Source organism: Anopheles aquasalis, chromosome X (assembly GCF_943734665.1).
Source record: "Anopheles aquasalis chromosome X, idAnoAquaMG_Q_19, whole genome shotgun sequence".
In the NCBI taxonomy this organism is placed as follows: domain Eukaryota; kingdom Metazoa; phylum Arthropoda; class Insecta; order Diptera; family Culicidae; genus Anopheles; species Anopheles aquasalis.
Genome location: NC_064876.1, coordinates 4,407,943 through 4,425,442, shown reverse-complemented (window position 1 = coordinate 4,425,442; position 17,500 = coordinate 4,407,943). Strand labels below are relative to the sequence as shown.

Sequence of the window (17,500 nt, the reverse complement as noted above, 5' to 3'; positions counted from 1 at the left end):
ACAGACAGTTGCCAACCAATTGAGTGAGACAGCAAACTAGTGCTTATGATAGTCACCCATCTTGGGGGTTTGAAGGCAGGTGAGCCAGATCCCAAGGTCCTGAAGAAGCGCAATAAGAAGCGGAGAAGAAGTAGACGAGGAAGACGAAGCACAAGAAGATGGCGCGGCCCTCGCCTTTGGGGGAAGGGTGTAACAGGCGAGCCAGTAGTAGTCCGGGCCGGGTTCGTACGTTCGCTATTCCTTGCTCACCAGCGTCACAGCCGTCGTAGCCTTGCTCGCATGTTTTCGGGGCGCCATTTGTGCGCAGATGTAAAAAAAAAAGAACAGAAGAAAGAACGCGGAGGTAATGTTGTAATCCGAATAGTGTGACTGTCAGTGGGTGGGTATGTGTGTTCGTGTGTTTGTATGTGTGCCTATAGTGCAACGGGATGGGCAGCGTGAGAATGAATATATTAGCAAAAAAAGCGATCGGGTTTTGGGAAGAAAAAAAAAACGTGTCGAATGCACCGGCACCGAAAGCGTTCGCCCGGGGGGTTTCGCGGGAGGAGCAGAAAGCATGCTAAATACGTATCCATAATCAACGCCGTCGCAGTGACGGTGACCGCGGGTCCGGGGCTTCAAAGCGCGTTTATCGTAGTGTGGGGGTTCGCGCGCTTTTTATATTAAAAAGCGTGCGCCAGGTTCGCTTGTTGTGTGTTGTTCGCTTGTTGTCAGACATCAGCGCAGTCAGTCAGCGCGCCCTGCACCACATACACAAACTAAACTAGAAGCCACTACTTTTAAGGATGCTTTTTCTACACACCCTGCCCCCCCCCCCCCCACCCCCACCCACCCCGGTAGGTGTGGCGTGTCCTGCGACAGCTGAGGGGCGGCTACTTTTGCGCGAACACATCCGTATTACCGATCCGGAGGGCCCGCATTCGGAACCGCAGGGGCACACACTGCAACCCCTAACACACCACCTTAGCCGGTCGTGAGGGAGCGTTGCGCTGATGCGGTGTAGCGCAGTCGCTGTGTGACCAGCATTACTAGTGTTAAGGGTTGCGAAGGGTTGATGATGTGTCAGGATACCGGAATGGGGCGGCAGAGCAAATCAGCAGCAGAAAAGGCAGGGCAGCTAGCCGCATAACCCGTAGCACTTTTAGGCTTTTAGTAGAAGAAGAAGTTAAACCGCCCCCCCTTCACCCCCTCCAATTAAACAACCATGCTACGCCACGCTCTGCCACAAAACATATGCCCTTATGCCCGGTAACGTTAACCAACAACCCTGGATCATATCAGAGTACCACTATCAGCTGCTGCTGCTGCGTGCTGCTGTCAGACTAACCCTCTATATCACTTCCTCTATCTTTCTCTCTCTCTCTCGCTCTTTCTTTCTTTCTTTTACACTCTGGCAAATGCAGGATGTACCATTAAAAAAAATTAGAAAATCCTTTATCGCAGTTCAAAGCCATTTTTGTAGGTTCTCTACTGTTTTAAAACATCTAAATTGGCTCAATATTTCATTGTTTATCAAAAACAAACAAAATGTAGTGGGTTTTGTCGGTCTGCTTTCTCAATTAATTTCTCCAAGCGGTTAAGAATTCGAGAACAGCCTTCGGTAACATAGGAGTCCAACATGGAAGGCCAGAATTTGGTGATAAACGATTGCAAGTGAGCCAGCCAGTATGGTGTGACGATTCACAGGTCTTAGGCCGAACAAATGCCCATACTGAATAGCCCAACCGATTCAATTCAGGACCGCTTGGAGAGCATAAATCATTCGACCAGAAATTCATGCTCCCCTTCAAACTGGAAATGAAAACAGGAGGTATTTTCAAACCATTAGAGACAACTGCTCCAAACATCATTATTTCAGCGGGGATCTTGAAGGTGAACTTGAATTTTATGTTCTCTGAAACATCTCCTTAATCTTCAGGGTCAATACGAACCTATTCGTGCGGGAATTCGTTGCTGGATCAATCGTGAAAAGTGTCTCATCAGAGAACACGACAATCCTGTTTCTTCGTCTTCAAAACTGACAACAAATGTCTCGATCGCTTTTATCAAAGATGTTTTATCCTTCTAACTATTAAATTACGCTTCACCCTAGCTCTAGAAGGTGCTTTTTGGTCATATTTGGCCAACCGATGCATGGAGGATCTTGAGATATTCGTCTCTTTTGCAAGCTGTCGTATGGATCGCACTGGATTTCGCTAGCTTTTGCTCTCACCGATCTTACCACTTTTTTCTGTGCGCTCAGATCGTTGCCGACCACTACCGTGTTTCCTAGGCCTTGGCCCTTCATGAATAGAACCTGTAAGTCCTGTAAACAATGCCAAGATTGCGTCCGAGAACCGCTGTTATTTCTATGAGATTTTTCTTGCGCGTGAAGCAAACTCGACACCTATCACCTTTGAGTACATTTTTCCGAACAAACATCCTTTGCACGAGTACTTTTTATACATCATTTGATAGATACGAGTCTCACGAATACGCCAATACCCCATAATGCCATACTGGTGTTAGAAAAATGTCCAAAACAGAGCAATGAAAACTTTCTCATTTTTTTATGGTACACCCTGTAAAAGCTAAAAGCCCTTTACGCACACACCGCATTCTGACAGGACAGGAGAATAATCGTTTGAGCAATAATAAGTAAGATATGAGCGCCACGCTTAGTGGCAGTGTTCCTGGGCATGATATGACAGTACATGGCGGGCACGGTTCTCGGATTCTTTTGCTGTAGTATCTCCGGTGCCTCCAGTTATTCGTCCGGACAGAGCACAGAGACCCAACTGTATAGGCCAGTAGGCGAACCGGAGGACATACTCGTGAGAGCAGGGTGCGTGCGTGAGTGTGTGTATATGTTTGTGTGTGTGTAACACCTGCCCTAACAACTGTCACGCTCGTGTGAATGGCGCTCAACAGCACAAACCAAACAACCAATGCACAGGGAATGGATATCAGCAGCATCAACATACGCACCGCACCGCTACGGATCCTGCCTCAATCCTGGCGCGCTTGAACAGAAACACAGACACACATAAACAGCCACAGCAAGGCACAACCATTGATTGCGTTCTCACACCTCGTGGTGCGCTATGGTGGACGCATTTCCTGTTCGATTTTACTTACTACTCGCTCCCATTAATACCGTATCAGGCTGTTGCTACTCGTTCGTTGCAACAGACATGTAAAAAAAAGAAAAGAAACAAAAAACGCCTACGTATCCTATCGGCTGTCAATTCACACAACCTATTACCGTATTCACTTTCTTTTTCAACATCAATCATGTCTTGGCATCCACTTTTCTTCGATTTTTCTCCTTACTTTCTATCACTATCGTTTGCACTATTTGCAATCTCGCTTATCTGTCGCTCTCTCTCTCTCTCTCTCTCTCTCTCTCTCTCTCTCTCTCGAAACAGAGAGAGAGAGAGAGCTGTTTCTTCTCATTTGTTTGCTCCTACACACTACATTTTCCTATCTTTTGATCTTTATCATTCGGATCGCTGCTCTTCTACTCGAATACTGACACTTTTTTCTTCAAGCTCACCCATTCCTCGCCCGCCTCGTGTCTTGCTCAGGTAGCTTTGAACGATTTATGAGTCTGTGCTTTGCTCCAATGCTCACTTTTGATCCGTCCGTTCTTTGTGTTTTCTTTTGTGCTCTTTTACTCTCTTGCTCTCGGTTTTGTCTGTTTTAACTGTTACTCTTTTTTCCCGTTCCGCGCTGGCCTAATTGGCACTTTGGAATCAAGTTATTGCAAGAACTTTGACCAATGAATTCCTAAAACCCATCTCCCATCATACACCCTAAAGTTATTCCTTGTTTCCCACCCCTGTTTCTCTGCTCCTGGCGCTGCGTATACGTTATGCGTACGTCCTGCGAGGGTAGAGGATTATTAGAGCAACTCGAGATGAGGGATTAATGGCCGCACCAATGGCCAATGGCATGGCCCCCCTTCCACCTCCTCCCTGCATCCCACATCATCTCGTAATTCATCAACGGAGAATTTATATATTTTCAGAAACATGCCGCAATAGTATTTTCAGTGAGCCATTGCCAGTGCCCAATTCGCAGCAGTTGCTTTACTAAAGGCGGGGACTTCGGCATTTAATTTATTTTTTTGTGACACATGACACATTTTTTCCTGAATGCTGATCCTTTCAAGAGTATTATGTAAAAGTTTTGGACCTATCGAAACATAACTGACAAAGTTATAGATTTTTGAAAGGCTCCATGCACCTCGTTACTTTGAAGAGCGTTTCCGAAAACCAACGGTTTCAAAGTTGGTGCTCATCGTACCGTAGAAACTACTGGGCCGATTTTTTGAAATTATTAACACATAATTTTAACGCTCCTTGCCAGGTAGTCCCGTCAAGATATCATTAAATTTGTTGATACTTTTTTTTTTAAATAATTATGTAAAGTTCGTTTTTTTTTGGGAAAATCTCAAAAAGCATCACTTTTTCAACTTCAAAAATCTGCCAAAAATCGAAAAATGAGACTATCAACAAAAACTCTCCGGGACTACCTAGATAAACTTATAAACTTTCTAACGAATAGCGATTTTTGTATTTCGAATGACCCGGCATGTCGCTACGATGGGCACCGTAAAAATTACCTTTTCGACGACATGCCTACCAAAATTTGATGCCACGGATTAAGTTTTCAATGAATGTTGCTCAAAACAATACCAAATATTCTTCAAAACGTGTCGTTTAATATGCCATTCATTTGAAAAAATACAGTTGAATGGTAACGTCACAAAAAATCGTCAAAAACGGTCTTGTTTTTTGGGCCCCAAAAAAACCGAAGTCCCCCCTTAATGCTCCAGCGCTGAGTGTGTATGTGTGTGTGTGTGTGTGATGTGCCTGAATGGTTTAGGATGCGCCTCTCCTAACTGCTGTAGCAGAACTCCCCCTCTGTTCAACATATATGCCATTTTCTCTGTTGCATCCTTCATCCCTTTTTCCTGGTTCCTTTCGCAGGTCTACTGGAAGCAAGCGATCTTTCCATACATTAGTTGTACGGCCGCGATCCCTCGGGGTTCGCTAGGGAGCAATTCCTCTCCAGCCGACACAACGAGCCGTAAAGGGCGAGTCCTTCGAGCTGTACAAGGGGATCCAATAACTAGTGTTCGAGCAGCCAAATTCGTAGCCGATAAAACGTCAGTCCCTTTTCTCTTCTCTTCTCTCTCTCTCTCTCTCTCTCTCTCTCTCTCTCTCTCTCTTTCCTTCATACAAACACACGACCACTGTCTTTTTCATTCCATTCTATCTCTTCTTCATAATTGGTAGCTCCCTTTATACCGATAATTAAGAGGATAAGGCAATCATAATGGTGGGCTCATTTCTGCACCAAAGCAATACGACTAGGGACCACGACCGTTTCCATTCTACACGGCCCGGGGTCCTTGGCGCACACACGCAAGCACGCACACGCCCACACCCATATATTCATACACGCAAGTATTGTTACCTGATATTATTCTGCGACCAATTTTTCACTAAAAATCGCACACCTCGCCCGGTCCACGGGCAGGCCGTATAGCGCGTTGTGTTTTATACACTGCTTGTTTACTACTTTTCGATCCACTATCTACGAGCGCACTTGAATAAACTTCATAGACATGGGAGCACCAACAACGAGCAGAAGGTTTTTGGGGAGGGAGAAGTACCATTGCGTATTGCGTATTACAAAAAGGCGCCATAACGCAAGTTTCCAGCTTTCAAATTCCTCCCAAAAAGCCGACCACAACGAGTCGTTTCATGGGTTAAAGGCTGGTGTCCATTCGTAGTAGCATAGTTTCCGTATCAAGCGGGTCCACACATAAACACACACTCGCACACAAGCGCACACTCATACGAGCAACGTGGTTCTAGGCGCTGAAAGTGTATTGGGTTGGTTCGCAAGATGAGCAGATTGAGGGAAAGGTGTTATTGAATGGCTCAGGATGCATTTTCCGGAGCATCCATTTGTCGCTGCTGTGTGCTGATGGGAAGGGAAGGGTTCGATGGAAGGGATTTCGTTTTTTTTTAAGGGAGTGGGAGTTTGATAGGAAGGGTAACAGTGTGGGAGTGGATGGGTAATGTAAAGATAAATATGAAAAGTAGGAAAAAATCACAGGACAACCGATTGTCGTTAGAAAGAAATAAAAGAGAAAGAAAGAGAGAGAGAGAGAGAGAGAGAGAGAGAGAGAGAGAGAGAGCGAAAGAGAGAGAAAGAGAGAAAGTCACGTCAAACCAAAACCAACACTAATAAAGATTAAATAAATTATTCGAAATATTTACATTACAATTCGCAAGAAAAGCAACAAAAAAAACACAACAAAGAAACGGAAAAAATGTAGCATGTTTGTGTCTCTCTCGTCTCCGTCTTGATTTTACATTTCTCTGTTTCTGTTCACTTCTGGGCATTAATAATCGCGGTTCTCGCTGAGGTGCACCCTCGATTGTGACCGACAGCCACTACCAGAGCGCTAATCTTTAGCGTGCAGCGCAAGAGCAAAGCGCAACAGGAGGTTCTGTGTCCAACGTTCTTATCATACCGTGCATGCGCCAGCAAACCATGACTACACATTTAAAATCAAATCGCCGCTTAGATAGGAACTGCAACGGGAAAAGGTGGAGCCATTTTTGCACACCCGGTTACCGTCATCAATCGCTCGTTCTCTCATCAAATGAAGATCGCACAATCAAGCATCAGATGAAGTCCTAGCTTGAAGCCGGCCATACGATTACCAGATATTGCAGCCAATCGGATTGAAGGGCATTCCACAGGTTAAGGGGGGCTTTGGTAATTTCTGGCCCAAAAAAGGCCCGTTTTTTGACGATTTTTTGTGACGCCAACCATTCAACATTATTTTTTCAAGCGAATGGCATATTAAACTGCATCTTTTGAAGAATATTTGGTTCTAGTTTGGAGAAGATTGATTGAAAAGTTCATCCATGGCATCAAATTTTGGTAGGCATGTCGTCGAAAAGGTAATTTTTACGGTGCCCATCGCAGCTGCGTGATGGGTCATCAGAAAAATGCAAATCGATACTTGTTTGAAAGTTTATAAGTTTAGCTAGGTATCCCCGTTGAGTTTTTGTTAAATTTCTTATTTTTTGAGCTTGGGCTGATTTTTTAAGTTGAAAAAGTGGTGCTTTTTGCGATTTTACCCAAAACAATGAGTTTTTCATAATTGTTTGAAAAAAAGTAACAACAATTTTCATGAAATCTTGACGGGGCTACCTGGCAACCAGAGTGTACAGATTATGTGGTAAAAATTTCAAATCAATCGGTCCAGTAGCTTTTACGGCACGATGGGCACCGGAGCCTTGTATGAAACGCGGATATTAAAAAATCTATAACTTGGTCGGTTTTGCTTCGATTGATCTAAAAATTTTACACAGCGTTCTTAAAAGGATCACCATTCAGGGAAAAAGGTTAAAACTATGGGTCACAAAAGAATGAAATACCGAAACCTCCCCTTAACACGAAAGACTTTGGCGGGCGGATTGGGTAGTTCTATCAAATTTTGGACTTCGTACCGGTTATGAAGTAATCTTTTCTACATCTATATTATCTGCCGGCCTGTTTGTTTTTCCCTGAATGCCCTGCAATACCGAAATAGCCGATCGATGTGTTGCTGGGACGGGACGGGACATGACAGTTTATAGTTACCCGCTTCGCTGATCCTTTCAGGTAATTTCAAAAGTGACGCACAACTGTGGCTGCCGATCGGGTGATTTAAAAATGTTCAAAAACTGTTCAAAACAAGAAAGCAGCTGTTTGTAATTTTTGTCGTATTACAGCAAAACGAAGTCCAAAAACTGGAATCCTATCACTCACCTCAGCCAGGGATATAAAATTTCTCGGCAAATATGAACAAAAAAACATCACAAATAATTAAATTCAATCGAATAATTGTGCGACCCGCCGTGTAAACCGTGGTGTCTTGTCATGTGCGAGCGAGAGAGTGGAGAGGGCGAAGTCACATTTTCGCCTTCGCCATTGACGTGACGTACCGAGCCTAAACTTTATACGGCGGGGACGCCGCATTTTCGGTTTCCAGCACCACCACCACACCACCACCAGGCCAGTCTGGAGCGTACCACTGTGCTCGCCGAGAGCTCAACTTTTGCGTGAAGCCAAGTGGATTGCACTTCCTGCTCTTTCTGTTAGTTTTGTGTGGCAAAACTAAGTAGTAAGTGAAACGCGCAGTGTACTACTGTCTGCCTGCGTGCCCGCCCGGCGTCTGTTGCACGCCGTTTTGGAGTTTTATTTGTTTGACAACGCGCCGCACTGCTTGCTGGAAGGAGGAAGCTGGCAGGAATCAGTGAATTCGATCGGATTCGACCTGGAGTTGGTGAAGCAAGCAAGAAACAGGTAAAAAAAAAGCCCGCGGTAAGCGGGCGCCAAACCAGCTAAAACGTTTTTAGGGGGGAAGAGGAGCGTTTGTGGCGGGGTATCGCAAAAGCGCACAGACAACAGGCGTCGGAACGGGCCAAGTTTGACAAACTGACGAGCTGCCACAGTTTTCCTACAGCAGCCAAACGTACACGATTTTACCAGACGGCGATTCGCAAGCACTCCGAGCGTTGCTTCAATCAACCCCTTGATGGGGCCCCGGGGGGTTTTCTTCTTCTGCTACTTCAACTTGTGTGTTGTGAAAAACACAAGCAGTCATCTTTCAACACCGACTAGGCGCTACGGGATCCGCGATAGGGCATTCATATAATATTGGGTATTAATAATATTTGGCATTTTTTTTTAGACCGCTACCCGCTATAAACCCCTTCCAGGGGCCACCGGGTGCTAAGGTGTGTAGAGGTGTGTGCGCGCGCGTGTGTCGGCACCGGGGACGCGCTGAGTCCGCATGATTTTGAGCGGGAACATCACATGCTGCGTTTATATGCTTCATTCATGTTACGCGCTGCCTGCAACCCCCCCTAGTGTCAGTCCGTGCGTACGGGCGAACACGTGCATGCATGTGTGTGTGCGCGCGCGCGCGCGCCCGCCCGCCGCCCGCCATTGACGTTTTATGTTCGGTCGCCTTTGACAGCGGCGTTTGTGCGGGGGCTTCTGGCTTCTGGAGTCTGCCTGCTGTAATTATAACGGGTTGGCGTGGAAAATTTGCTTTTATTTGTAGAAATTTGTGCATCGAGCATAATTGAGCCCGGAAAAGTCACCCCCTCCCGTTCGGAGCATGTTCTCGCGCCGTACCCCCGGGGGCCAGCCTGTGATCTGTGGTGAGTACAAATAGGCTGCTTGGCTGGCTGGCTTGGTTTTTCGCGCGCGCGGTGGCCTTCTGGTCCACAATATCACCAGGGGTGTGTGTGCTTGTGGGCACGGTTGCAGCGGTACGGTTGCGGTGCAAACGGAGCACCAGGTACCAGGTGGATGCACGCCGAATTTTGAAGAATGTCGAAAGAAGGGCCACCAACACCGACGATTGGTCGGTGCTGCTCCGTTTGAATAGGTATAGGTGTATGGGGGGAGGGGAGATGGGGAGTCTCAGTCTCAGACGCACTAAAGCTGGCCATCCACTAGCAAACCCCCGTCCCCGGGACACCCAGGGACTGTGCTCCATCGCGTGAAAGAGGCTTAGAAGGTTGGTTAAAGTGTGATCCCTTTTTTTTTTCACCTTCCCTTGCGGATATGCCCCCTTTCAACTGACAGCTATAGCAGCGAAGCTCAAGCGCGAAGACGCGAAACTGAAGCGCCCCTCGTCTCGTGCGGCTGCTGTCGGATAGCAGTGTGTCAGGCGGCCAGGCCTCGGTGCGTTGTTGTGTCATTAAGTCACGTTAAGTCTGCCTAACGCGCCTGGTTAGACACAGGGCACAGGGTCGCAAACAATTTTTGACCATTTTGAGCCCCCCTCGCAGCCAGCAGCGGCCGTTAATCCGTGCCAATTCGTTTATCCGACGCGCTGTGTTTGTGTATGCTCCTCTGTGCCACAAATGGGCCAACAGCACCCCGTGCGTCCATCGTAAATGAACCATTCTACTTTCATTCTGTTCTGTTTTCCGGTGTTTGCTGCTGCTCCTCCCACTGCTGCTGCCAATGCTGCTTCGGTTATCCTTTTCCGTTCATCAACCAGGCCACCTGACCAGCGCAAAATAGGAACCAATCGGCACGCAGCCACTACAGCGAATCCGCACAGTGAAGCTATCACTCGACAAAACGTACGACGCCCTCCCCCAAACCAACAACAATCAACTAACGCCTACAACCTAGGAGGCGCCATTCGGCGACGAAGAAGACGACGACGACGATGCCTCTGCTCCGGAGGCAGGTGTTCCAGAAGGCGGCCGGAACGGAGCGGCTGCGGGACAGCGATGAGGTGTTTTTCTGCGAGCCCACCGGTGAAATCTTCAGCAGCTATGAGTAAGCACCGCGAAAAGAGTGTAACGCCAGTGTGTCTGTGTGCGGGTGCGTGCGTGCGTGCGTGCGTGCGTGCGTGCGTGCGTGTGGATGAGCGTTCAGCTCGCGAAGGAGATGCGTAAACGCACCGGCATTCCTACCTTTCGCATGCTCCGTCGCGTTCACATTCTTCCACCTTCCACGCACACACGCACACCGGCCGCATGGGGCGGCGACCGCGGCACGGGACTGCCTCCTCTATAATCTTCTGTACCCTTGCAGGGATTACTTTCATCGCGTGATGCTCATTTCGTCGATCGTGTGGAGCTGTGCGCTGACGGGGCGCCCCAATCTGACCTACGCCGAGGCGCTCGAGTCGGAAAAGGCGGCCCGGAAGCTGCTCAAAACCTTTCCCGACGCGCTCAAGGGACCGTTTCTGCTGGTGGCGTCGCACACAAAGCGCACTTCAATCAACGAAATGCATGAGGACGTGTACAGCTACATCAAAGATCAACTGTTCAAAGGCGAGGTGGTCGATGCCCTCGACCCGTCCGGCAAAACATATCGCAGGGCTAAGATTGTGGCGGTCACACTGCACAGGTAAGCAGCAGCAACAGCAGCAGCGAGCACCGCAAAAGATCGCAATCAATTTCAACACACTGCAATTCGTATTGCCGTGTCGAGGTCAGTTCGGAGTTGAATCGCGAAGCCCGCGTAACCTTTCTGCGTAATGCGTTTATGAATGCAACAATGCTACGGCGCCAATACGCTAGACGCCGGCTAATTGATCCTTTCACTACCCGGATCTCGCATGATCGCGCTAGCGGTCCTTTTCTAGCCTTTGCGCGCCGTTCGCCATACGCACTGCTTTCGCTCGTGCGCGCGCACACACATTGAAAAGAAAAATGACGAATCTCGGGATGCGTGTGAACGGTGTTTGTGTGTATGTGTGTAGAATTGCGTGAAGGAAGAGAGAGAATTAATATGTTTATGTAAACAACAAAAGCTAGCTCGTACGCTAGCACGCATTTCTTTTTTCTTCGTTGAACGTTGAAGTTGAGCAAACGCATGTTTGGCTAATTAGCCGGGCCTAATCAATGGTTTCAATTGTTAAAACACCACGAGAGCAAGCCGGCATCTGGCAGCGTGCTAGATGAATGAACTGAGCGCGCTCTCTGATTTTGGAACATTGCCCTTCCTGCTTTTCTTTGCAGCAACTCCCCGTCCAAACAGAATGGCGAGCTACCCGCCGGGAGCTCATCGGTGGCGCCCGGTGCGCCGATCATGCTCTACACGATGGCGTCGAACGATGGCAAGGGCCCGAGTACGTGGATCACGCTGCCGGAGGTAGTGAAGCGCGATCGTAGTTCGATCACGCGCGACAAATGCAAGCTGTTCCTCAAGCAGCACGTCGAGGCAGGCCCGGGCGGGATACTGCGCATCAAGGAGCGCTCGATGCGCCAGTACGTTGAGGCGGAGGGCTGGACCAACGATCAAGTGTTCTTCGGTAGTGTACCTGATTTTGAGCTTTCGAGAAGGCGCAAGGATAAGGAGGTACGGAGCGCCAACAAGGAGCCAGGAGCTGGGGCAGAGGTACAGCTTGTGGAGGGCTCGAGCGAGCGTGAGGTGGCGAGTAAGGGTGTCGCCAGCGGCAAACAGCAGCAAGCGCCGAAGGGTGTTAAACGGAAAAAGGCGACCAAGAATGCAGCAACCGGTAAGGGTGGTGGGAGCAAAAAAGAGAAAAAAGCTGGAACGACGAAGCCGGGGGCCGGCGGCAAGGGGCAACAGCAGATGAACATTACCAAGTACCTCGACGCCCAGTCGCTGGAGGCGGCGGCCGCGGCCAAGGCGAAGAGTATGACAGAGGAGCTGGAGCGGCTGAAGGCACGGGCGGCAGCCGAAGCGGCTGCCAAAAAGCGGCACGAGGAAGAGAAGGCCCTGTTGACACAGCAAACGACACTCGCCATCAAACGGTACAACCTGGTCCTGGACGATCTCGAGTTGACCGACCAGCGCGTCGTACCTGTGCCGCGCCGCGTTAGTACCCTGATCGAGGAGCAACACTTTAGCGATTTCGTGTTCATACTGGAGTTCATGAACTCGTTTACCGATCTGCTGTCGCTGCGGAACAAGTTCCCGAACGGGCTGACGATGGAGCTGCTCGAGCGGGCACTGCTGCAGCGCGAGGTAAATGGTCCGCTGGGGGACATCCTGCAGGTGCTGCTCAGCACCATCTTCGCGCAGCAAGCGGAGGAAGAGAACGAGGTGGACGTGCGGTACGATCGGCCCGAGAACATCGCCCAGAAGCGGCTCACGGTGCCGGAGCAGGCGCGAGCCCGCGACGCCGCCGTTTGGATCGAGAAGCACTTCAGCACACCGCTCAACGAGCTGCCCATGGATTCGACCACGATATCGGAGTTGCTGCGCCTGCACTTCCTCTCGTCCGGCGCACTGGTGGAGGAGAAGGCGGCGAAACATCGGTACTGTAACCGGGGCGGCTACAACTCCGCCGACGATCCCGGCTTGCGGCTGGTGCAGGACTTTCCGCACATCTTCCGGGCGCTCCGGTCGTACCCGGTCTATCAGCTGCCGGTCGGCGATGTCATTCAGCTGCTCTGCTGCCTGATACACCAGCTGCTCACGTACAGTGCAGTGCGCGAGCTGGTCGAAGAGCGTGTCGAGAACGCGCGTAACACGCGCATCCAGTTCCAGTCGGCACGCGTCGCCCAGCGCCGCCTCACGCTCAAAACGGGCTCGCTGAAGTATCTGGCGCGGGAGGAGTTTAAGAAGGAGCTGGCAGCGTTTCAGGGCAGCGAACCGGAGAGGGAGCAGCTGCGCAAGCAACTCCAGGAGAAGCTGGACGAGCAGATCGCGCGCATCGATACGGAGGCGCAGCAGAAGCTCAAAATCCTGCATCAGCAGTCCGAGAAGCTGAAGGAGGACTTCTTCGACTACCAGATTTATCTCGGCACGGACCGGAGCTTCCGGAACTACTGGCTGTTCGAGTCACTGCCCGGGCTGTTCGTCCAGCACGACCGTACGCTCGCTGGCCGTTGTCTCGACCGGCTAACACCCAACATTCCGTCACTGGCGAACTGTGCCACCGAACAGCGGCGGAAGTTTATCACCAAGTGCATCATGCAGAACGGGCAGCAGCAGCAACCGATTAGCAGCGAGCCGGGTGAGGAGATCTACGAAGAGTTGCTTATTAGGGGCAGTGCGGCGCTGGAAGAGATGAGCCGACGAGGGGCCCAGAATGCAGCGAATCCAGCCACCGTACCAACGGTAGCGGCAGGAACAGCCGCTGATGAAGCAATTCCGCTGACGAACGATGACGCGCCACCGGTCATCGTCATTGACCTCGACAGTCCCGACGAGGAGTCCCCGGCGACGACAATAAAGGCTACGCTTCCAGTAACGGCTTCCAGCAATGAACCGCCAACGAATGCGCAACTGATGATGTGCACGGCAGACAGCAGGACGTGCCCGGTGCACGGTCAGCCGGGTGATGAGCACGCCGGTCCGAGCTGGGGCTACTTCGCGACGGCCGACGAATTGGACGCCCTGATCCGGAGCCTCAACGTGCGTGGCTTGCGCGAGAAGCAGCTACGCGAAACGTTGGAATGCGAGCGCGATCTCATCCTGTCCCACATTGCCAACTGTCCGCAGGAGAAGCTATCGATCGAGCGGCAGAATCGAATGGCGCTGCTGGCCGAACTGGTGACGCGCCACCAGAAGCGGTACGATGCACCCAACTTCAACTATCCACCCGGCACCGAACCGAACGAGATCATGGAGGCCGTGTTTCGGGACAATCTGCTCGAGCTAGAGGCGAAGATTACGGTCGGCTACCTAGGGGTGATGAAGGTGCGCGACCGGGAGGCATGGCGTAAGGCCATCATGTCGAACGAGTACGACCCGCAGACCGACGAATCGCTACAGTGGGGCCAGAAGCGGCTGCTGGCGGTCACGAATGCCGTTGCCAAGGCTAGCGGTGGTGGTGGGGGGGACGAGGGTCAGCCTGCGTTAAAGGAAGAACCGTTGGCAGACGGTGGGGGTGCGGGTGCACCCTCGCCCTCGCATAAGAGCGTTGACGAGGGAGGACAGCAAGGGCGTGGCTCGGATGACGAATCGGACGATGAGATGGAGCGGCTCCTGTCGAATGCCCGCGATCCGGGATACAATCTACCGGAGGTACCGTCGGCCAACTGGAATCTCGCCCCACTACCCACCCTGGACGACACCTGTAGCTTCCCGCTGCACGATTCCGAGACGCTGCAGCGCAGCGTGCACACGCTCGCTCGGGCGCTCCTGCAGATCGAGCAGTGCATTGAGCAGAAGTTTTTGCGCCATCCGTTCGGGCCGAAAAAGGACCACAAAGATCGGACGGTGATGCTGCAGAAGCAGAGTCAGGGGCTGAAAAATCTGGTCAAATGGGAAGTGTCGCTAATGCGGTCGACATCGTTCGCGCAGCTCTTTCTGCACTACAACGTGCTGTACGATGCGATCTACTGGTCACGGTCGGCCGAGCGTATCAGCTGCATGATCTGCCGGCGCAAGGTCGACCCGGACCTGACGCTGTTGTGTGACGAGTGCAACCGGGCCTGCCACATCTACTGCCTGAAACCGAAGCTCAAGGAGGTCCCGGCCGGCGATTGGTTCTGTATGAAGTGCCGACCAGAGAACTTCAAAGCAAAGCAAGGGCCGGCCAAGAAGAAGAAACCGATATTCCAGTGGGAGGATCGGATGGACGAGGAGAAGGAAGATGAATCGTCGGCTGAGGAGGAGGACGAAGAGGGTTCGCTCGGTGGTGGAACAGCCGATCAGTACATCGACAGTGACGAGGAGTATGCGGTCGGGAAGGTGACGAAGCAAGGTGGTGGCACCAAGGCAGCATCGAACGTAGCAGCAGCGAAACTACCACCGACCAGCAAGGCCACGAATACTGCCAAAGTCACAACGACCCGCAACAGTCGATCGGCGGCGGCGGCGGCGGCGGCGGCGGCCGCGGCTGCTACCGGAGCGAACGGCGGAACAGGGACGGCCGCATTCGGGAAACAACACCACCACCACCACCACCAGCAGCACGCAGACGACGACGGTTTCGATGAGGATTACGAAGAGCAAGAAGCGGAGCAAGAGGACGAACGGTCGGCAAATGGTGAGTCGCGCGAGTCAACGGTCGAGCGGGCCACCACTCCCAACGAGGAGCGCCGCGAATCGAGACGACGAGCTGCTGTCACCAGTGGCACCAAGCGAAACGCTTCGCAAAAGGAAGCGGACAGTTCGAGCTCGAAGCGGCCGCGCCGATCCGCAACCAAGCGCTCCACCTCGCTCACCAACACGATTAAAATCTCACCGAAAATGGTCAAGGCTGCGAGAACAAGCGGCGGCGGTGGTGGTAGCAAGCGGCACCGCGACGAGGACGAGGATGATGACGATTACGAGCTCGGGGACAGCGAGAACGAACCGCTGGTGATCCGCGTGAGCACCCGCCACAACCGCAACAGCAGAGGCGGCCAGCACCGCCGATCCTCGCACCTGAACGGCAACGATCGGAATGGCGGCACCGGCGACGAGCTAGAGTGTTGCGGGGGCTTTGGTGCCGGATCGCGTCGTTCGCGCCGTACCGCCGACGATCTGCCGCTCAACTCGGTCGCTCTCTACACGCTCATCGATGACATACTTAAGCATCCCAACTCGTGGCCCTTCAACCGGCCCGTCTCGGCCAAGGAGGTACCGGACTACTATTCCGTCATCAAGACGCCGATGGACTTTGCCCGCATCAAGTCGAAGCTCAACATGGGCGACTACAAAATCAACGAGCAAATGCTGAGCGACGTGCAGCTCGTGTTCCGAAACTGTGATCTATACAACACCGACGAGACGGATGTGTATCGGTAAGTAGCGATGTGTGAGGGTGTGAGTTTGCACCGCGGTAACCTCAGCTCCACCACCTCAATGCCACTGCCTTCCACATCCATTCCACAGCATCGGTAGAGATCTCGAGAGGTACGTGGTGAAGCGATGCAAGGAGTTGAACCTTCCGTTCCAGCCCAGCGATATGCAGAAGAGTGCTGCTAATGCTGCTGCTGCTGCTGCTGCTGTTACTGCTGCCACTTCCTCTCCCGCCAACGGAGCCTTCTCGTCCACGCGCAATCTAAATGGATCAGCAGTTCAGTCACCCAACCCTCGGTACAGTCACGGCGGTGGTGACACCCGGCGTTAAAACAGAAAACCATTGGTAAGGGGTTGAGGGAGCATGGGATGTGGTACCACCCTGTCGGCGAGCGTGTGGTGGATTTGCGATGGAATGGTTTTCTTTTTTCGTATCCTTCTTTTCTCCTTATGTTTAAAGGCAAATTATCATTATGGTATTAACGTTATTCGGCACCGTTTTATGTTTGTTGCCCAATATGGCCCTCTGGCCTCTTGTCGCACTACCATTATTTCGCGTCGAGTCGATGGTCGCCGGCTCTCGAGGACATGATTTCGATGATATTGTAAATTTCTTTCTTTTTTTCGAGTGCAGTAGGAGGTGGGGTGTGGGGTTGGGTGGCGGCCTTAAGACGTGCCCATTCCCGCACCTTGCTTTGGGATTGAATTCTCCGATTGTAATATTGAATTGGTTAATTGTGCGTTAACTTTCTGCCGATCGGCCCCTGGTCAGCTGGCGGGGTTTTTTTTTTTGCCGGCAATAGCGAGAGAAAGAAAGGGCACGTTGCGCATTCTAGCAACACGTGCGTCTCACACATTGCGTGTATAGCTAACTAGGAATTAGTGATTGATCTTATTGTTTCATCTTGAATAAAAGCATAATGTAATTGCCCCTTTACTTTGTAAGTAGCAAAGCTTGCGACGTTGTTCTACTGTTGGAATGGTTCGGACGTTGGTTTGTTACAGTGAGAATGACAAAAGGAGACGCACCGACTAGTACGCTTCATACAATCCGCCACAATTTATTGCCAGACCAATCATCCCCCCTTCCTTACGCCTACTGTCCGGGGCCGGGGCCCAGTCCAGGTCCGGGGGATTACTAAAGGGATGCTAGTGACCGTAGGCGCATCGCGCCGCTTGGATTCGCGCTCCACACTTTAGTGATGCTCTGCGTGTTCTTTTCGCTTCGATTCCGCCCATTTGGCTTGGTTGGCCGGTGAGTTGGCTA

At 51.2% G+C, this 17,500-nt stretch overlaps 2 protein-coding genes across 4 annotated transcripts in view; one reads left to right on the top strand and one right to left on the bottom strand.

Annotated features, from left to right (window-relative positions):
• Positions 1-8,158: 8,158 nt before the first annotated feature.
• Positions 8,159-17,178, top strand: LOC126571312 (bromodomain adjacent to zinc finger domain protein 1A). Of its 3 annotated transcripts, none has more exons than XM_050229706.1 (5): positions 8,159-8,358; positions 10,073-10,359; positions 10,618-10,935; positions 11,550-16,235; positions 16,327-17,178. In XM_050229706.1, the coding sequence occupies exons 2-5, from the start codon at positions 10,247-10,249 to the stop codon at positions 16,562-16,564; spliced, it is 5,355 nt and encodes a 1,784-aa protein (XP_050085663.1). In that variant the 5' UTR covers positions 8,159-8,358; positions 10,073-10,246; the 3' UTR covers positions 16,565-17,178. The 3 variants fall into 3 exon arrangements, with proteins under 3 accessions (XP_050085663.1, XP_050085674.1, XP_050085684.1); XM_050229717.1 differs by lacking the exon at positions 8,159-8,358 and adding an exon at positions 9,053-9,221; XM_050229727.1 differs by lacking the exon at positions 8,159-8,358 and adding an exon at positions 9,823-9,911.
• A 91-nt stretch (positions 17,179-17,269) lies between these two features.
• The window catches only part of LOC126571502 (uncharacterized), an 807-nt gene continuing 576 nt past the window's right edge, over positions 17,270-17,500 (bottom strand). Inside the window, exon 3 of the mRNA XM_050230056.1 lies at positions 17,270-17,497. Within this exon, the coding sequence (XP_050086013.1) occupies positions 17,430-17,497 (68 nt within the window). The 3' untranslated portion in view covers positions 17,270-17,429. The remainder of the gene's footprint in view (positions 17,498-17,500) is intronic.